Here is a 22,385-nt window from a genome sequence, read left to right as displayed (position 1 = left end):
AAACTAGCTCCGAAACTATTTGTCTCTGCTAATTTTCCTTGCGATATTCGTTTTCAGCATACCTGAACAAACTGAGGGTTGACCCCTTCCATATGCCGCCTGTTCAAACATGGTCGCCAGTGATTTACATTTCAAAATACATTTTTGGATATATTACTATTTTCGACGTGACAATTAAGTACGTGATATTGTTTTTGTTTAAAACAAAATTTAAAAAAATAATATAGAAAAACAGGGTCAATTTTTACGATGTGCCCGAGCATATTATAAACACCCCAACCGCCCCATGTTAAGAACGGTTTTCTATGTTGGGGAGGGGGTGTTTATTCCGAAAGCCGTTCTTAACATAGGGTGATTGGGGTGCTTATAATACGCTGGGGCACGTCGTAAAAATTTAATAAAAAATGTTGGCAAACTCAAAAGCAAGTTCGACAACTCTAGAAAGGGTCGCATCAGTATGTTACACCGTCAAATCACGATATAGTTTTAGAACATATAATGAAAAGTATTTGATTAATATTTAATAAAAAATATTTTGAAAATGTTAAATATTTTTTATCTTCTTTTATTACGCACAGCAAAGTTTCACGGTTTTAAAAAAAATATTTTAATATTTTTTTTAAAATGTAATTTGAGGGTAAAAACGTCAAATCACGATATTACGAATTATTAAAGTTTTATCACGATATTATGAATTATTAATGTTTTCAAAGATTTTTTTAAATATTTTTTTTAAATACTTTTTTTCAAGTTTTACACTTTACACACAACAAAGTTTCACAGTTTTTTTTTTTATTTTGCTTTGTTAAGACCGTAATACACTTTCTGAAAATTGTTTCTTTTTTTCTGTTAAATAAACAGTTATCTATATAATTATAAAACTCAAATGACCTTGTAACGATACAATGTTCCGGTTTACGACATCCGGTTGCGCATGCGCGCATAAACATTAACCCATAACAACGTAAACAAATAAACACAAATCGCTTCTTTTGCAGATTTTGACCTGAAATATTAATGTTATTATTTCGAAATTATTATTTAAACGTAATACAGAAATGAACGATGTAAAAAAAAAAAGCAGATATATCAAAATTTGTATTTAACTATAATAAGTATTATGGTATCTGTTCAGTGCACATTTACCGATAAGTATGGCCAACGACTTATAATTCAGTAACTGTATTTTTTTTTCAAAAATAATCAATTATAATAAACAGAACGACTCATAGAAATCTATCTATATTCTTTTTTCATTTTAATATACTTTCATAGAAATGTTTCTGTTATGTCAAAAAAAAAACATTTTCTTTACGTCACAAGTGTCATAATACATGAATTCCATAGCTAATATAACATACTGACCCAACGGGTCACGGGTAGTCTAGTAAATATATAAAAATGTATATTTTGTTCGTTTACTTTATTTAATCAAATTCGTTCAATATAATTTTCTTTACAAAATAACACATGATTTGACGGTGTAAAATACTGATGTGGTGACCCTTATAGAGTTGTCGAACTTACTTTCGAGTCTGCCGGAAGTGCAAGACTGCCAAAAAGTTTTACCTAAATTAATTTTGATAAAGCATAGAAATAAAAAATACACAATTTTCATAAAATTTTTATTCATGTAAAAATAAAATAAAAACAATGGACATTTATTGGAATGATTTTTTTTTTCTGTAAAAACAAAAACAACAAAAATAAATAATAAACATTTTTTTAAAAGAAAGTAAACGTAATTATTGTTCGGAATTTTATTACGTCCACAAAAAAAGGAGGAATAATGCCTGGAAGGATGGTCTTGAGACAACAAAAGAAACACGACCTCCCTCTCCCACTACAAAAAAAAATTGGTAATCCCTGGGAGTAACATGGCATGACAATAATATTGATACTACATTATCACTTTTGTTAAAATTGGCACTTATTTGTTTACAAAGCCATTTGACGGAAGTGACGTCAGACAAATTTAAAGGTACGGATGGCCAACAGGTACTTGTACAGTTTAATCAAGATATTAAAAAAATGAAAATATCGATAAAAAGTCATAGTTTACGTATCCGTTATGGAATAAAGATCTCCCCGCAAAAATTTCACCAAGTAGTTTTTTTTTTTAATTTTTTTACGGCTAAAAACAATTTGTTATGATACCGAGCAAAAGGTTCGATTTTTAGGAAGAAAAGCTAGTATTAAAGATGCGGAGGGAGTGTCACTGTTGTGCAGAAGTGCCAAATAATATTTTATTTATACTTCTATAACAAAATTATAATCTTTATAATAAAAATATGGACAATTCTACACTATTGGGACGAAATTTCGGAAATGGTAATATTGAATTTCACATGAAAACAATGGTATCTATGTATTCCTTGTATTTTTAAAATGATTATATCCAAAAATTACGAAAATCGATACGGTAGAAAATTATTTATTAAAGAAAATAAAATAGAATTTGATGAAAATGATCGTAAGACATAGGAGAGTTCAAATAGGAGGTAATTTTCCATTTCTATTTAAACAAGATGGCGGCAATTTTTCACATGCTAAAACGATTAAAGTTGTTTTTTTTATAATTCAGTAATATTCAGGAACTTAACATTCTAATTAATTAAAATTGACAAAAAAAAATCAATAGAAACCATTGTTTTTATCTGAAAACTCTATTTATCGACTAAAAAATTTTGTTCTGATAGTGTAGAAGTGCCAAAATATGCTTATGCAGTTATTTTTTTTTTAATCTTTAAATTTGTCTGACTTCATTTTCGCCGAATGGCTTTGTAAACAAGGGAGTGCCAATCTTAACAAAAGCCCTATTGCCAAACCAAAAAGGAGGAGATAATATCTAGGAGGATGGTCTCGTGACAAGAAAACGGACGCTACTCTATCAACCCCTCATCCGGAACAATACAACCTGATAGTTTTTATCCTACAAGTGTTATTTTAGTATTCGCTGTAGCCATGGTAGTGATACACGGGCAATTACTGATGGTCATTTTAAAAATGGAGAAGTATAATAAACGTGATGGTGAAAAGAAAATAAATGTTGTTGTTTTTTTGCCATTCATCAGGGGAAAACAGAAGATTTTTATTTCTATGGGGTGCGGGTCAACTTGCTTTTAGTGCCTATTTTCCAAAAAAATGTACAGACATCTTTAATTAGTAAAATTAACACAAACAATTGTAAAAAAAAAAAAATGTAGTCAAGTGTGTGTCTGTGTCAATCGGCCTGGTTTTATTTCTTCCAGCCAGGTATGGATTTGTGTCAATCAGCCAGGTTTTATTTCTTCCGGCCAGGTGTGTGTCTGTGTCTATCAGTTGGGTTTTATTTGATCTTGTCAAGTGTCAGGCCCAGTACTCAAAACCTGATATTGAACAAATGCCAGAGAAATTATCTTTCTATACGAATGCTCAAAGACATGACTTGATTTCTTACGCTAAAGTAAATAATAAACATTTTGTCCATTTTTATTGGGGGGGGGGTAATAATATTCTACAGATGATGTGTAAGTAATTTCTGGCTTGAATAAAATTTTAAGGACAAAAGCCAAGTATTTATGGTTCTTCTGTCTTTCAAGGGAACCATTAATATTCTCTGGCGGCCCTGTCATATCAAAGACCCTGAACATTTTTACATACCAAACAGATAACATTGGCATAAACTGTAGGAATTGATGTAAAATTCATTTCCAGCTCCCTGTTTCCCTAACAGTACCAACATACAGAATTTAAATGTAATGTGAACAAACATCTTGCTTCTAAACCCCTATAAATCTGGCCCCTACCACAGTAGTCCCTTATGCTTCAGTGGCAATGTGTCTTGTTTAGAGTAAATAAAAGTTAAAAAATGAAAAAGAAAATGATGTTGAAAGTCAGCAATCCCCTGACAGGCTTATCTTCATTCTCATTTGCGATTTGACATAACCTTTTCGAGCATTCTGATGGGCATTTCAAACAGGAGCGACACAATGAACGCGACGCCATAGGAGATCGTAAGATGACCAATGAAAGCATAGATCTGGAATAAAAAGGAAAAAAAATAAAAGTGATTTTAAGGATTTAAAGTTTTGGTAATTTATTCTGGTTAGGCAAAAATCAAATATCGAAAAAAGAATAATTAAAACAGAGATGACCAACGAAAGCGTAGATGTGGAATAAAAACAAAAAATTAAAAGTGATTTTTAACATACTAAGGATTTAATGTTTTGGTAAATCATTCTGGCTAGGCAGAATCAAATATCCAAGACTTTGGAATTCCATTCCATGTCCCTGCTTCCCCAACTGTACTGGCGTGCAGAAGTTCGAGTGCAACGTGAACCGACATCTTGCTGCCCAAATCCCTACATAGTACCCCAGTAGTTGTTGCCCCTGATAGTAGCCCCCTACATCAAAGTGGCAATGTGCCTTGTTTGGGTTGAAAATGTAATTTAAAAAAAATATGATAAAGATGTATAAAAAGTGAAAACTTACAGTCGTTGCATTTGATAGGTAGAGTGGGGTCATGCTCATCCTCATACCAACCATGATGATAATGGGATGGAGGAGATAAGCACAATACGTTAAACGGTTCATTATGATCCAGAACTTCCAGGAAAGGATGTGGCTGATCATTCCTTAAAAGAAAAAAAAAAAAGATTTGTGTTAAAGCTGCATTTGAATAAAAACTGGCTAGGCAGAATCAAATATCGATTGCATAAGTCCTCCGATACAAATAAATAAAAAGAAATACACTACCAAATAATGTAAAATAAACTTACGTTAAAAGAAAAGAAATTACTTTTTTAGTGTGCGCAAAGGTGGCTGTCTGCATGAAAGAAGGAAGGGAGGAAAAAGGTGAAGACTTGAGAGCGTGAAAGAAAGAGTCCTACTACGTGTTGTGCTGAAGTAAGAGAAAGAGAGAGTCAAATAATGTTCCTTGGCGTGCAAGAAAATCTGTCATCTCAGCTACTGAATTCACTCGGCGAGCGTTAGCCTTGTGACTTGTCTTTCTGCTGGTGTCTGTTGTCTCTCTCTGACGAGAGAAGTTCTTGCTGTTTTATATTTTTTTAGAGGCTCCCAGAAGCTTGCAAGAATAAGTTTTTTAAATCGAGCCCTGATTGGTCAAAAAATCATATTTTTTATGAAGAAACATGCTTTCAACTACGGCCATTTCTCAAACATTCCGGCTTTTTGACCCAAGAGGTGTGGGTGGATGCTGTAATGCCCACGCAAATGAATTTATAAATTTCAATTTGTGCGTGTGCCTTAGAAAAATAAAAAAAAAGAATAGCACCAAAGGCAATGACAATGAATAAAAGCTGGCTAGGCAAAATCAAATATCAGTTTGTGAGATTCATAGCTAGAAAGGAACAAGGATTTGTATTAAACTTAAATATCTTAGGATAAGAAACAATTGAGGAATAAGTATTGTTTTAAAGAAACTGAATGAGGTACTATTTTTAACTTTAAAGAACATTGTGCAACAACAATGAATACAAACTGGCTAAGCAGAATAAAATATCGATTTCAATACTCATTGCTAGTTGAATTTTACTTTGATTTAAATAGTGATACCTAGAAGCGAACAAGGGTTTGTATTAACCTTAGAAGTCTTAAGATAACACATTTGAGGAATAAGTATTTTTTTGAAAGAAACTGAAGGAAGCAGTTTTTGATGCAAAAAACAGTGGGCAACAACAATGAATAAAAACTGGCTAACCAGAATCAAATATCAATCTGTGAGATTTATTTGTTTCTTGGTCATTACTTACCTCCATTGCCTGATGCACAGATGATTATGACCCAGCTTACTGCCATCGCCCAGAGTGGGTGGGATACTACTTCATAGGCTGTATACTGGCTATTTAACCAGGTGAGTGGGTTTTCCTTATTCATTGTGTATTTGATGTATGACAGAAAAAGGCAAGTGCTGACCGCAAAAGTCCATCCACACAATTGGAGGCACTGGAAAAAAATTAAGAAAGAAAATCATTACATATATATATATATATATATACTTAGGGAATAAGAACAAGAGTCTAAAGAGCAGAGTATATTTTAATGTATTAGTAAATTCATTAATACAATCAAAATAAAAAGAAAGAAAACAGTGCTCGTTGTAATGTAGATATATAATAAGCTCGATAGGCATATATATTCTAGAGCTATTTTAATATTGAGTAAGATGATTGATAATTTATAATTAAAATTAAAAGTATCCAATGACGATGGGATTTACATTTTTGGATTTTACCGTCATTGGATACTTTACCTTTCACCAGACTATCCATTCACGTGAAATCACCGTTTTCTTCACCATATTCCTTCTGCTTTACTTATCAAGTAAGATCTTTGACTTACTTGCAGTTTCATCAAATACTTTTGTATGCAAAATCAGATCCCGCATTTTGTTAATTCCTACCCTCTGATAGGAAGGAAAGTATTTCTTCGAAATTTCACGGATTAAGGACTATCCACTTATTATTTCCTTTTCAGATTAAATATGTTTTTAACTCTTTTTAAAAGTGTTTTTTAACATGTTTAATTAACTATTTGCTCTTATTATAAGCTCTATCTCCTATTTGGTTTTATCGAGCTTTTACATCTGGTTGAGATTACTTTATAAATATTAATTGTTGGGTTTGTATTACTGTACACATAGATTCGAAAAAGTTGTCAAAAAACAAATATATAACAAATAAATGTTATCAAAAGCAAGATAAGTTACTTTTCTACAAAACTGGATGTATTTTTCGTGTTTTTATTCAATGTAACATATTTATTCAGCTCGAAAAACATACAGTGTTTACCGATGTATTGGAAAATTCAAGATGGCGTCTCACACCCTCTTTAACACCGTAAGTTTGGGAAAAGGTGTTATAAATAAAAAGCTATACAAAATACTATTAAAAACCCACCGAATATATGTCAACCTATGTCACGGTAACATATATTGAGCGAGTTTTTAACAGTATTTTATCTGGTTTTTTATTTATAACACTTTTCCCCAAACTTACCGTGTTAAAGAGAGAATCAGACGCCATCTTGAATGTTCCAATACATCGGTTAACACTGTATGGTTTTCGAGCTGAATAAACATGTTACATGTAATTTAATTGTCATTTTATTTTATATATATATATATATATATATATATATATGTGTGTGTGTGTGTGTGTGTGTGTGTATGAGCACTTTCATTTGATATTACAGATGTGTTTTTATTTTTTATTTGCAGAAAAGCAACTCTATTTGAGAAAACATGTCTGATACCCTGTTCCATTTGAGTTCACAGAGCCGTTACCCGTACTGGATAAATATGCCACCCAGGGTACCTCATTATCCAAACATGGAAGATATGCTAAGGTAAATAATGCAGTTATTATTTTTTTAATGGAAAAGTAAAAATTGCTGAATAATAGAAATTAAACGAACAAAGATTATCCTAAGGACGAAGAATTGGCTACACTGGCAAAGTCACGTAGAAGGGGCACCCTTAATGGGGAGTTGGGTGGCAAGATATTTGTGCACATAACATGCCTCCTATTTTTATTCCACTCTAATAGATCAGAAGCGGTTTAAAAATTGCATTGTTATGATGACTGAACTTATGCATTTATGACCTGAAAGTTTCACTTCTCTGTTGCAGATATTGACAGTGTGAGACTCTAAGAAAGCAACTTCTGTCATGGATGTGTGTCAACTTTTTGTGTTAAAGATAATAGGAGGCTTTACTCTTTTAATAACCCTCATATGAGAAATCATACTCCAGACACTCATGCAGAGCCATCGTTCATTGCTGGCAAAAGTGCATTGAGAATGGTGTTGATCATGTAGAAAAATTAATTTCGGAACACAAAAGTTTGCTTTGACGTTTCTGAATTTTTTTAGATGAGGATTGGTTATTCATATTATTTGGATTCATCGGACTACTGTTCTCATCTTGAGTGTCATTTTCACAACGTTTCGGTTGATGTAACCTTCGACCTTCTTCAGGTGTATCTTGTCAAACTTGGGAATGTTTCTGTCAAACTCGGAAAGTTGGACGGAATTTCAAACAGAACCCTTTATTTACTTCATGGGGGTAACGTGCTCTTGTTCCGTCAGCCATGACTGGATAGAGGTCCTAAGTAATTCGCAATTGTATTTTTCGGTCACCCACACCGAGGATTGAACCTTCAACCTTCCGGAGAAGGTCACTTTTACAATTGATTTTTCCCAAGTACTCTAATCACTATGCCACGGGTCCATGCATAAAGTAAATAAAGGGTTCCGCTCGAAATTCCGTCCAAATTCCCGAAACAGAAGCATTCCTGAGTTCAAAAAGATACATCTGAAGAAGGCCAAAGGTTATATCGACCGAAATGTTGTGAAAATCACACTCAAGATGAGAACAGTGGATCCGATGAATCCAAATAATACATATAACCAATCCTCATCTCAAAAATTCAGAAACGTCAAAGCAAACTTTTTCGGTTCCAAAATTAATTTTTCTACATAGTCAACACCATTCTCAATGCGTTTTCGTCAGCATGAACGATGGCTGTGCATGAGTGTCTGGAGCGTGCTTTGTCATACTAGGGTAATTCCAAAAGTAAAGCCTCCCATGTGTTTTTATTTAAGAAGGTCGAAGGTTACATCAACCGAAACGTTGTGAAAATCACATTCAAGATGAGAACAGTAGATAAGATGAATCCAAATAATACGAAAACGTTGCTTATTATGATGATACTCCTCCCGTCTTGGTAGTTCTTTAACTTCAATAAAAAAATAGGAGGCTTTACTTTAAGAATGACCCTTGTATTTAGAATCGGTACAACAATATCAAATAGTTTTCTCGCTTGTGAAATCAACTTTTTGAAAAATAATAAAATATATATATAGACTGCTTTATCGTGTTGCATCTTATTTTTAGGACCCACCCGATCGGAAGGTTTACAGTTCGGCCCAGGAAAAATTCCCATCAGGTGAGATGATTTACTGTTTTGCATGAAATAAGCCGTAATCGACATTACCTTTACCAGTGACAATATTGTTATTAGTATTTTTTTTTTCTTTTTTTTTTTTTGAGAGTCATCACATATCAAGCCCCGAAGGCCACTCGAGGATAAGAGTTAATGAATGTAAGGTGGTAGTTTTGTAATGGTTAATGGAGTAAATTGGGTAGAAGTTGCTTATTTATGGGGACGGCTGAACAAGAATTTGTTTACATTGGACTTGAAGGCCACCATGTTTTATTCAATCAGGAAACAGGCCAGCAGAAAATTTTCATGATAATTAAATCCTATAGGGCTTCTGGACTCGACATAATCAGATCAAGAGAAAAAAGTCAGTTGTCTTCGATGGCCGTACATCTAAACAACATGGTATTAATGCGGGTGTGCCTCAGGGGTCGATCCTTGGAGTTTTATCAGGTTGACAAGAAAGTTCCTGCAGTTTTTAACTTTTAAATGCAGATGAACATATCGGTTCAAATATAAAATTTTATTGATCGAAATAAGCACGATCAGAATCAACAGACTTTTGCCAACGCAAAACAAGTGTATTTATGCCAGTAACGTAAAAATCTTGCGTTCTGGTGGCGATGAAGTCGCTGAAGGCGTTTTTGATATCGCTTAGGTTTTTGAAGCATTTCTCATGCAGAAAGTTGTCGAGATGCTTGAAAAAGTGGTAGTCGGTAGGGGAGAGATCTAGAGAGTATGGTGGATGAGGTAGAGTTTTGCAGTTGAATTCATTAAACTTCTGCAGGGTCAGTTTAGCAACGTGTGCTCGGGCATTGTCATGGAGGAGAATTGGGCCTTTTCAGTTGACTAATGCTGGGTGTTGTTGTTGAAGTTTCTGATGCATTTCATCCATTTGTTGAGAGTACTTCACCGCCATAATGATTTCACCTGCATTCAAAGAACTGTAATGGATGAGACCGGTCGTGGCAGACCACCAAACAGTCAGCAAGATCTTCTTTTGGTGCAACTCTGGCTTCAAGAAGTGTCGTGGAGCTTCATTGGCATCTAACCACTGAGGTGAGCAGCTCCGGATGTCATAAAGAAGTCACTTTTCATCACAAGTCACAACCCGGTCGAGAAACGAGTTGTTCTTGTTGTGTAAAAGCAGAGAAGCTGACACTTCCTAACTGCGTCTCTTTTGGCTGTGAGGTACCCATTTATCAAGTTTTTGTGTTTTTCCAATCTGTCTCAAGTGCTTGGAAATCGTTGTATGCGTTACGTCTAATTCAGAAGCAATTTCTCGAACAGTTGTGTGTGGATTGGCTTTGACTAAGGCTTTTAATTGATCGTTGTCAGCATCCGATGGCCGACCACTACACTCATCATCTTTAAGACTCCCGTCACTGCAATGACATTTCTTAAACCACCATTGTGCTGTGTGTTCAATAGTGGTTCCTCGGTCAAACACTTCCTTAATATTGTGAGCTGTTTCAGCAGCTTTTTGGCCTGCCTTGCATTGAAATAAGTAAATTGTGTGAATTTGCTTTTTCCCCATCTTGCATTCAACGTACTGAAAAGAAAACATAATTGTTTTTTTTGTTTTTTTTATTACACTTTCACCCCAAACAAGGCACGTTGCCACTTTGATGTAGGGGGCTACTATCAGAGACATAAGCTACAGGAGTACTATGTAGGGAGTTGGGCAGCAAGATGTCGGTTCATGTTACACTTGAACTTCTGCATGTCAGTACAGTTAGGGAAGCAGGAACCCGGAAGGGGATTCCAAAGTCTAGCGGTTCTGGGGAAGAAACTACTGGAGTAGAAGGCTCTTTTACATCTAGGGATCTCTACTGTGAAGGGGTGGGATTTAGCTGTTTGTCGGGGGTATTTACGTAGAGGGGGTACCAGTGCTTGCAGTTCGTCACATCATTCACCATTAAAATTCTTGTAGAACAGGCAGAGGGATGCAACATTTCGTCGATGGGACAGAGGCTGAAGCTTAGATGACAGTTCAGGACCTATCAGATTGGCGACTCTTTTGAACCTTGTCTAGGAGCGAGAGACTAGTAGCAGATGCACCAGCCCAAATATGACAACAATACTCCATACATGGGCGAATGGTGGCCTTATAGAGGTACAGGATACTTTTGGGCGTTGGTAGCTTTCTAGCAGGGTAGAGAGAACCTACCTTCTTCGCAGCAGTCCTGCCAATGCTCTCAATGTAATTTTTCCAACTCATATTTCCTGTAAACGTTAGGCCGAGGAGTTTAAAAGATGTACTTTCAGATAAAGAATCATTGGCCATTGCTATTGGTGGTAGAAAAGGTTTCTTGTAATTATTGAAGGAAACAAGATACTACGGCATTTATTCGGTGATTTATTTATTTTTTTACCCCAAACAAGGAACAGTGCCACTTTGATGTAGGGTCCTACTATTGGGGACATAAGTTGCAGGGATATTATGTAGCGAGCTGTCAGATTTGTGAGGGGTATTTACGTCAAAGAGGTGCAAGGGCTTGTAGTTTAAAAGATGTACTTACAGATAAAGAGTCTTTGGCCATTGCTATGTGTGGTAGAGAAGGGTTCTTGGAGTTATTGAAGGAAACAAGTTTAGTCTTGGCAGCATTGAATGTGAGCATCCATTTTTGTCCCGATTCCACCACAGATTGAAAGTCTTCCTCTAGTGTTTCTGCCATCTATCCTCTCTTCCTTGAGGCATTCATGAATTCATTATTGCACCTAGGCTAGTCTATAATAATCAATAGATGATTAATTCTATAATAATACATCCGCATAAATTAAAATATCATATTACATGACCGGGCAATGCCGGGCTGCCAGCTAGTCACTCATTAAAGCTTCCTTCATTTTCATTTTCTGTTTCAGAACTGGGTTAACAAACTTTACGACGTTGGTCATGGCGTACCTCAAAGAGACAAGCTCCCAAAGCCGGCTGATTCTCATCAAGTCGGCTGGTTCCGTTGGCAGTTCCAGCCCGGGACTTCAGCTGTACCAGTGTGGACAAGGGCTGGCAAGGACTGGCCTGGGAATAAAAACTTCCAAACAGCTGGTAAATCCATGACAGAACTGATGCGACACAGGGCGAACTATCGTGTGCATGATCAACCTCCGAGTTTTTATTCTCGATCAAATTATATGACGTCGACATATCGTCAACCGATATTATCCGTTTCAGGTCCCTTACAAAGAGACAAATGTTATGGTCTCACCCATCAGCATAAAAGACACGGTTACATGACGTATGAGGATTATTATTAAACTAGCTGACTCGTATCCTGGCGTTGCCAAGGAATGTAGATTAACTCAAGAAATTCTATGCCTAACCTTGCACAATTTGTCATAACATTAAAGGATTATTATTAAACTAGCTGACCCCTATCCTGGTGTTGCCCAGTAATGTAGAGTAACTCAAGAAATATCTTAACAGAAATAAAATTCGATACTTTAACAATTGCACGTAACAACTAAAATTGCTAGAAGCCATACTTATCAAACGTTACAGCCCCTTTTAACCGGATCACATTTAACACAGGGACAAATATACTAACAATACATAATAAGTAAACAGAAACTAAATAAATCTATATATAAAAAAACGAAAATGTGTGTATGTTTGAATGTCTGCTAAACACTTTCGACAGACGCGATGAAAATTCATACACACTAAGCCCAAACAAGAAGGGACGTAGATATAGGTAGATGAGAATCCTATAGACCAAGGCATCCCAGCATGTATTCAATTCAAAATTTCTAAGTCCAAACAAGAGGGGAAGTAGATATAGGTAGATGATAATCCTATAGACCAAGGCATCCCAGCATGTATTTAATTGAAAATTTCTAAGTCCAAACAAGAGGGGACGTTGGTATAGGTAGATGAGAATCCTATAGACCAAGTCATCTCAACGTGTATTCAATTGAAAATTTCTAAGTCCAAACAAGAGGGGACGTTGGTATAGGTAAATGAGAATCCTATAGACCAAGTCATCTCAACGTGTATTCAATTGAAAATTTCCAAGTCCAAACAAGAGGGGACGTTGGTATAGGTAGATAAGAATCCTATAGACCAAGTCATCTCAACGTGTATTCAATTGAAAATTTCTAAGTCCAAACAAGAGGGGACGTTGGTATAGGTAGATGAGAATCCTATAGACCAAGTCACCTCAACGTGTATTCAATTGAAAATTTCTAAGTCCAAACAAGAGGGGACGTTGGTATAGGTAGATAAGAATCCTAATGACCAAGTCATTTCAACGTGTATTCAATTGAAAATTTCTAAGTCCAAACAAGAGGGGACGTTGGTATAGGTAGATAAGAATCCTAAAGACCAAGTCATCTCAACGTGTATTCAATTGAAAATTTCTAAGTCAAAACAAGAGGGGAAGTAGATATAGGTAGATGATAATCCTAAAGACCAAGTCATCTCAACGTGTATTCTATTGAAAATTTCTAAGTCCAAACAAGAGGGGACGTTGGTATAGGTAGATAAGAATCCTATAGACCAAGGCATCCCAGCATGTATTCAATTGAAAATTTCTAAGTCCAAACAAGAGGGGACGAAGGTATAGGTGGATGAGAATCCTATAGACCAAGGCATCCCAGCATGTATTCAATTGAAAATTTCTAAGTCCAAACAAGAGGGGACGTTGGTATAGGTAGATAAGAATCCTGTAGACCAAGTAATCTCAGCATGTATTCAATTGAAAATTTCTAAGTCCAAACAAGAGGGGACGTTGGTATAGGTAGATAAGAATCCTATAGACCAAGTCATCTCAGCATGTATTCAATTGAAAATTTCTAAGTCCAAGCAAGAGGGGACGTTGGTATAGGTAGATAAGAATCCTATAGACCAAGTCATCTCAACGTGTGTTCAATTGAAAATTTCTAAGTCCAAACAAGAGGGGACGTTGGTATAGGTAGATAAGAATCCTATAGACCAAGTCATCTCAACGTGTATTCAATTGAAAATTTCTAAGTCCAAACAAGAGGGGACGTTGGTATAGGTAGATAAGAATCCTATAGACCAAGTCATCTCAACGTGTGTTCAATTGAAAATTTCTAAGTCCAAACAAGAGGGGACGTTGGTATAGGTAGATAAGAATCCTAAAGACCAAGTCATCTCAGCATGTATTCAATTGAAAATTTCTAAGTCCAAACAAGAGGGGACGTTGGTATAGGTAGATAAGAATCCTATAGACCAAGTCATCTCAGCATGTATTCAATTGAAAATTTCTAAGTCCAAGCAAGAGGGGACGTTGGTATAGGTAGATAAGAATCCTATAGACCAAGTCATCTCAACGTGTGTTCAATTGAAAATTTCTAAGTCCAAACAAGAGGGGACGTTGGTATAGGTAGATAAGAATCCTATAGACCAAGTCATCTCAGCATGTATTCAATTGAAAATTTCTAAGTCCAAGCAAGAGGGGACGTTGGTATAGGTAGATAAGAATCCTGTAGACCAAGTCATCTCAGCATGTATTCAATTGAAAATTTCTAAGTCCAAGCAAGAGGGGACGTTGGTATAGGTAGATAAGAATCCTAAAGACCAAGTCATCTCAGCATGTATTCAATTGAAAATTTCTAAGTCCAAACAAGAGGGGACGTTGGTATAGGTAGATAAGAATCCTAAAGACCAAGTCATCTCAGCATGTATTCAATTGAAAATTTCTAAGTCCAAACAAGAGGGGACGTTGGTATAGGTAGATAAGAATCCTAAAGACCAAGTCATCTCAACGTGTGTTCAATTGAAAATTTCTAAGTCCAAACAAGAGGGGACGTTGGTATAGGTAGATAAGAATCCTAAAGACCAAGTCATCTCAGCATGTATTCAATTGAAAATTTCTAAGTCCAAACAAGAGGGGACGTTGGTATAGGTAGATAAGAATCCTATAGACCAAGTCATCTCAACGTGTGTTCAATTGAAAATTTCTAAGTCCAAACAAGAGGGGACGTTGGTATAGGTAGATAAGAATCCTAAAGACCAAGTCATCTCAGCATGTATTCAATTGAAAATTTCTAAGTCCAAACAAGAGGGGACGTTGGTATAGGTAGATAAGAATCCTATAGACCAAGTCATCTCAGCATGTATTCAATTGAAAATTTCTAAGTCCAAGCAAGAGGGGACGTTGGTATAGGTAGATAAGAATCCTGTAGACCAAGTCATCTCAGCATGTATTCAATTGAAAATTTCTAAGTCCAAGCAAGAGGGGACGTTGGTATAGGTAGATAAGAATCCTGTAGACCAAGTCATCTCAGCATGTATTCAATTGAAAATTTCTAAGTCCAAACAAGAGGGGACGTTGGTATAGGTAGATAAGAATTCTATAGACGAAGTAATCTCAACGTGTATTCAATTGAAAATTTCTAAGTCCAAACAAGAGGGGACGTTGGTATAGGTAGATAAGAATTCTATAGACCAAGTCATCTCAACGTGTATTCAATTGAAAATTTCTAAGTCCAAACAAGAGGGGACGTTGGTATAGGAAGATAAGAATCCTATAGACCAAGTCATCTCAACGTGTATTCAATTGAAAATTTCTAAGTCCAAACAAGAGGGGACGTTGGTATAGGTAGATAAGGATCCTAAAGACCAAGTCATCTCAACGTGTATTCAATTGAAAATTTCTAAGTCCAAACAAGAGGGGACGTTGGTATAGGTAGATAAGAATCCTGTAGACCAAGTCATCTCAACGTGTATTCAATTGAAAATTTCTAAGTCCAAGCAAGAGGGGACGTTGGTATAGGTAGATAAGAATCCTGTAGACCAAGTCATCTCAGCATGTATTCAATTGAAAATTTCTAAGTCCAAACAAGAGGGGACGTTGGTATAGGTAGATAAGAATTCTATAGACGAAGTCATCTCAACGTGTATTCAATTGAAAATTTCTAAGTCCAAACAAGAGGGGACGTTGGTATAGGTAGATAAGAATTCTATAGACCAAGTCATCTCAACGTGTATTCAATTGAAAATTTCTAAGTCCAAACAAGAGGGGACGTTGGTATAGGTAGATAAGAATTCTATAGACGAAGTAATCTCAACGTGTATTCAATTGAAAATTTCTAAGTCCAAACAAGAGGGGACGTTGGTATAGGTAGATAAGAATCCTAAAGACCAAGTCATCTCAACGTGTATTCAATTGAAAATTTCTAAGTCCAAACAAGAGGGGACGTTGGTATAGGTAGATGAGAATCCTATAAACCAAGTCATCTCAGCATGTATTCAATTGAAAATTTCTAAGTCCAAACAAGAGGGGACGTTGGTATAGGTAGATGAGAATCCTATAGACCAAGTCAAGTCAACGTGTATTCAATTGAAAATTTCTAAGTCCAAACAAGAGGGAACGTTGGTATAGGTAGATAAGAATCCTGTAGACCAAGTCATCTCAACGTGTATTCAATTGAAAATTTCATAGTCCAAACAAGAGGGGACGTTGGTATAGGTAGATGAGAATCCTATAGACCAAGTCATCTCAACGTGTATTCAATTGAAAATTACTAAGTCCAAACAAGAGGGGACGTAGGTATAGGTAGATAAGAATCCTATAGACCAAGTCATCTCAACGTGTATTCAATTGAAAATTTCTAAGTCCAAACAAGAGGGGACGTTGGTATAGGTAGATAAGAATCCTAAAGACCAAGTCATCTCAACGTGTATTCAATTGAAAATTTCTAAGTCCAAACAAGAGGGGACGTAGGTATAGGTAGATAAGAATCCTAAAGACCAAGTCATCTCAACGTGTATTCAATTGAAAATTTCTAAGTCCAAACAAGAGGGGACGTTGGTATAGGTAGATAAGAATCCTAAAGACCAAGTCATCTCAACGTGTATTCAATTGAAAATTTCTAAGTCCAAACAAGAGGAGACGTAGGTGTAGGTAGATAAGAATCCTGTAGACCAAGTCATCTCAACGTGTATTCAATTGAAAATTTCTAAGTCCAAACAAGAGGGGACGTTGGTATAGGTAGATAAGAATCCTAATGACCAAGTCATCTCAACGTGTATTCAATTGAAAATTTCTAAGTCCAAACAAGAGGGGACGTTGGTATAGGTAGATAAGAATCCTAAAGACCAAGTCATCTCAACGTGTATTCAATTGAAAATTTCTAAGTCCAAACAAGAGGGAACGTTGGTATAGGTAGATGAGAATCCTAATGACCAAGTCATCTCAACGTGAATTCAATTGAAAATTTCTAAGTCCAAACAAGAGGGGACGTTGGTATAGGTAGATAAGAATCCTAAAGACCAAGTCATCTCAACGTGTATTCAATTGAAAATTTCTAAGTCCAAACAAGAGGGGACGTTGGTATAGGTAGATAAGAATCCTGTAGACCAAGTCATCTCAACGTGTATTCAATTGAAAATTTCTAAGTCCAAACAAGAGGGGACGTTGGTATAGGTAGATAAGAATCCTATAGACCAAGTCATCTCAGCATGTATTCAATTGAAAATTTCTAAGTCCAAACAAGAGGGGACGTTGGTATAGGTAGATAAGAATCCTATAGACCAAGTCATCTCAACGTGTGTTCAATTGAAAATTTCTAAGTCCAAACAAGAGGGGACGTTGGTATAGGTAGATAAGAATCCTAAAGACCAAGTCATCTCAGCATGTATTCAATTGAAAATTTCTAAGTCCAAACAAGAGGGGACGTTGGTATAGGTAGATAAGAATCCTATAGACCAAGTCATCTCAGCATGTATTCAATTGAAAATTTCTAAGTCCAAACAAGAGGGGACGTTGGTATAGGTAGATAAGAATCCTATAGACCAAGTCATCTCAACGTGTGTTCAATTGAAAATTTCTAAGTCCAAACAAGAGGGGACGTTGGTATAGGTAAATAAGAATCCTATAGACCAAGTCATCTCAGCATGTATTCAATTGAAAATTTCTAAGTCCAAGCAAGAGGGGACGTTGGTATAGGTAGATAAGAATCCTATAGACCAAGTCATCTCAACGTGTGTTCAATTGAAAATTTCTAAGTCCAAACAAGAGGGGACGTTGGTATAGGTAGATAAGAATCCTATAGACCAAGTCATCTCAGCATGTATTCAATTGAAAATTTCTAAGTCCAAGCAAGAGGGGACGTTGGTATAGGTAGATAAGAATCCTGTAGACCAAGTCATCTCAGCATGTATTCAATTGAAAATTTCTAAGTCCAAGCAAGAGGGGACGTTGGTATAGGTAGATAAGAATCCTGTAGACCAAGTCATCTCAGCATGTATTCAATTGAAAATTTCTAAGTCCAAACAAGAGGGGACGTTGGTATAGGTAGATAAGAATTCTATAGACGAAGTAATCTCAACGTGTATTCAATTGAAAATTTCTAAGTCCAAACAAGAGGGGACGTTGGTATAGGTAGATAAGAATTCTATAGACCAAGTCATCTCAACGTGTATTCAATTGAAAATTTCTAAGTCCAAACAAGAGGGGACGTTGGTATAGGAAGATAAGAATCCTATAGACCAAGTCATCTCAACGTGTATTCAATTGAAAATTTCTAAGTCCAAACAAGAGGGGACGTTGGTATAGGTAGATAAGGATCCTAAAGACCAAGTCATCTCAACGTGTATTCAATTGAAAATTTCTAAGTCCAAACAAGAGGGGACGTTGGTATAGGTAGATAAGAATCCTGTAGACCAAGTCATCTCAACGTGTATTCAATTAAAAATTTCTAAGTCCAAACAAGAGGGGACGTTGGTATAGGTAGATAAGAATTCTATAGACGAAGTCATCTCAACGTGTATTCAATTGAAAATTTCTAAGTCCAAGCAAGAGGGGACGTTGGTATAGGTAGATAAGAATTCTATAGACGAAGTAATCTCAACGTGTATTCAATTGAAAATTTCTAAGTCCAAACAAGAGGGGACGTTGGTATAGGTAGATAAGAATCCTAAAGACCAAGTCATCTCAACGTGTATTCAATTGAAAATTTCTAAGTCCAAACAAGAGGGGACGTTGGTATAGGTAGATGAGAATCCTATAGACCAAGTCATCTCAACGTGTATTCAATTGAAAATTTCTAAGTCCAAACAAGAGGGGACGTTGGTATAGGTAGATGAGAATCCTATAGACCAAGTCAAGTCAACGTGTATTCAATTGAAAATTTCTAAGTCCAAACAAGAGGGAACGTTGGTATAGGTAGATGAGAATCCTATAGACCAAGTCATCTCAGCATGTATTCAATTGAAAATTTCTAAGTCCAAACAAGAGGGGACGTTGGTATAGGTAGATAAGAATCCTATAGACCAAGTCATCTCAACGTGTGTTCAATTGAAAATTTCTAAGTCCAAACAAGAGGGGACGTTGGTATAGGTAGATAAGAATCCTAAAGACCAAGTCATCTCAGCATGTATTCAATTGAAAATTTCTAAGTCCAAACAAGAGGGGACGTTGGTATAGGTAGATAAGAATCCTATAGACCAAGTCATCTCAGCATGTATTCAATTGAAAATTTCTAAGTCCAAGCAAGAGGGGACGTTGGTATAGGTAGATAAGAATCCTATAGACCAAGTCATCTCAACGTGTGTTCAATTGAAAATTTCTAAGTCCAAACAAGAGGGGACGTTGGTATAGGTAGATAAGAATCCTATAGACCAAGTCATCTCAGCATGTATTCAATTGAAAATTTCTAAGTCCAAGCAAGAGGGGACGTTGGTATAGGTAGATAAGAATCCTGTAGACCAAGTCATCTCAGCATGTATTCAATTGAAAATTTCTAAGTCCAAGCAAGAGGGGACGTTGGTATAGGTAGATAAGAATCCTGTAGACCAAGTCATCTCAGCATGTATTCAATTGAAAATTTCTAAGTCCAAACAAGAGGGGACGTTGGTATAGGTAGATAAGAATTCTATAGACGAAGTAATCTCAACGTGTATTCAATTGAAAATTTCTAAGTCCAAACAAGAGGGGACGTTGGTATAGGTAGATAAGAATTCTATAGACCAAGTCATCTCAACGTGTATTCAATTGAAAATTTCTAAGTCCAAACAAGAGGGGACGTTGGTATAGGAAGATAAGAATCCTATAGACCAAGTCATCTCAACGTGTATTCAATTGAAAATTTCTAAGTCCAAACAAGAGGGGACGTTGGTATAGGTAGATAAGGATCCTAAAGACCAAGTCATCTCAACGTGTATTCAATTGAAAATTTCTAAGTCCAAACAAGAGGGGACGTTGGTATAGGTAGATAAGAATCCTGTAGACCAAGTCATCTCAACGTGTATTCAATTGAAAATTTCTAAGTCCAAACAAGAGGGGACGTTGGTATAGGTAGATAAGAATTCTATAGACGAAGTCATCTCAACGTGTATTCAATTGAAAATTTCTAAGTCCAAACAAGAGGGGACGTTGGTATAGGTAGATAAGAATTCTATAGACCAAGTCATCTCAACGTGTATTCAATTGAAAATTTCTAAGTCCAAACAAGAGGGGACGTTGGTATAGGTAGATAAGAATTCTATAGACGAAGTAATCTCAACGTGTATTCAATTGAAAATTTCTAAGTCCAAACAAGAGGGGACGTTGGTATAGGTAGATAAGAATCCTAAAGACCAAGTCATCTCAACGTGTATTCAATTGAAAATTTCTAAGTCCAAACAAGAGGGGACGTTGGTATAGGTAGATGAGAATCCTATAGACCAAGTCATCTCAACGTGTATTCAATTGAAAATTTCTAAGTCCAAACAAGAGGGGACGTTGGTATAGGTAGATGAGAATCCTATAGACCAAGTCAAGTCAACGTGTATTCAATTGAAAATTTCTAAGTCCAAACAAGAGGGAACGTTGGTATAGGTAGATAAGAATCCTGTAGACCAAGTCATCTCAACGTGTATTCAATTGAAAATTTCTAAGTCCAAACAAGAGGGGACGTTGGTATAGGTAGATGAGAATCCTATAGACCAAGTCATCTCAACGTGTATTCAATTGAAAATTTCTAAGTCCAAACAAGAGGGGACGTTGGTATAGGTAGATAAGAATTCTATAGACCAAGTCATCTCAACGTGTATTCAATTGAAAATTTCTAAGTCCAAACAAGAGGGGACGTTGGTATAGGTAGATAAGAATCCTAAAGACCAAGTCATCTCAACGTGTATTCAATTGAAAATTTCTAAGTCCAAACAAGAGGGGACGTTGGTATAGGTAGATAAGAATCCTATAGACCAAGTCATCTCAACGTGTATTCAATTGAAAATTTCTAAGTCCAAACAAGAGGGGACGTTGGTATAGGTAGATAAGAATCCTAAAGACCAAGTCATCTCAACGTGTATTCAATTGAAAATTTCTAAGTCCAAACAAGAGGGGACGTAGGTATAGGTAGATAAGAATCCTAAAGACCAAGTCATCTCAACGTGTATTCAATTGAAAATTTCTAAGTCCAAACAAGAGGGGACGTTGGTATAGGTAGATAAGAATCCTATAGACCAAGTCATCTCAACGTGTATTCAATTGAAAATTTCTAAGTCCAAACAAGAGGGGACGTTGGTATAGGTAGATAAGAATCCTAAAGACCAAGTCATCTCAACGTGTATTCAATTGAAAATTTCTAAGTCCAAACAAGAGGGGACGTAGGTATAGGTAGATAAGAATCCTGTAGACCAAGTCATCTCAACGTGTATTCAATTGAAAATTTCTAAGTCCAAACAAGAGGGGACGTTGGTATAGGTAGATAAGAATCCTAAAGACCAAGTCATCTCAACGTGTATTCAATTGAAAATTTCTAAGTCCAAACAAGAGGAGACGTAGGTATAGGTAGATAAGAATCCTGTAGACCAAGTCATCTCAACGTGTATTCAATTGAAAATTTCTAAGTCCAAACAAGAGGGGACGTTGGTATAGGTAGATAAGAATCCTGTAGACCAAGTCATCTCAACGTGTATTCAATTGAAAATTTCTAAGTCCAAACAAGAGGGGACGTTGGTATAGGTAGATAAGAATCCTGTAGACCAAGTCATCTCAACGTGTATTCAATTGAAAATTTCTAAGTCCAAACAAGAGGGGACGTTGGTATAGGTAGATAAGAATCCTATAGACCAAGTCATCTCAACGTGTATTCAATTGAAAATTTCTAAGTCCAAACAAGAGGGGACGTTGGTATAGGTAGATAAGAATCCTGTAGACCAAGTCATCTCAACGTGTATTCAATTGAAAATTTCTAAGTCCAAACAAGAGGGGACGTAGGTATAGGTAGATAAGAATCCTGTAGACCAAGTCATCTCAACGTGTATTCAATTGAAAATTTCTAAGTCCAAACAAGAGGGGACGTTGGTATAGGTAGATGAGAATCCTATAGACCAAGTCATCTCAACGTGTATTCAATTGAAAATTTCTAAGTCCAAACAAGAGGAGACGTAGGTATAGGTAGATAAGAATCCTGTAGACCAAGTCATCTCAACGTGTATTCAATTGAAAATTTCTAAGTCCAAACAAGATGGGACGTAGGTATAGG

At 36.0% G+C, this 22,385-nt stretch overlaps 1 protein-coding gene across 1 annotated transcript; it reads left to right on the top strand.

Moving 5' to 3' along the window:
- The first annotated feature begins 7,202 nt into the window (after positions 1-7,202).
- On the top strand, positions 7,203-12,511 carry LOC145270874 (uncharacterized). The gene is made up of 3 exons (XM_080126428.1): positions 7,203-7,347; positions 8,897-8,948; positions 11,811-12,511. Exons 1-3 carry the CDS (start codon positions 7,244-7,246, stop codon positions 12,201-12,203), a joined length of 549 nt encoding a protein of 182 aa, XP_079982554.1. The 5' UTR covers positions 7,203-7,243; the 3' UTR covers positions 12,204-12,511.
- The last annotated feature ends 9,874 nt before the right edge of the window (positions 12,512-22,385 follow it).

Source organism: Euprymna scolopes, chromosome 46, assembly GCF_053919585.1.
Source record: "Euprymna scolopes isolate OS-2025 chromosome 46, ASM5391958v1, whole genome shotgun sequence".
Taxonomy (NCBI): domain Eukaryota; kingdom Metazoa; phylum Mollusca; class Cephalopoda; order Sepiida; family Sepiolidae; genus Euprymna; species Euprymna scolopes.
This window is presented reverse-complemented; position numbering and strand designations above follow the sequence as displayed.

Excerpts from the sequence above, each read along its gene's own strand:
- LOC145270874 (XM_080126428.1), top strand. The coding sequence starts at position 7,244 with ATGTCTGATACCCTGTTCCATTTGAGTTCACAGAGCCGTTACCCGTAC. Across the intron at positions 7,348-8,896 it reads AACATGGAAGATATGCTAAG|GACCCACCCGATCGGAAGGT; the intron begins GTAAATAATGCA and ends TCTTATTTTTAG. Across the intron at positions 8,949-11,810 it reads CCAGGAAAAATTCCCATCAG|AACTGGGTTAACAAACTTTA; the intron begins GTGAGATGATTT and ends TTTCTGTTTCAG.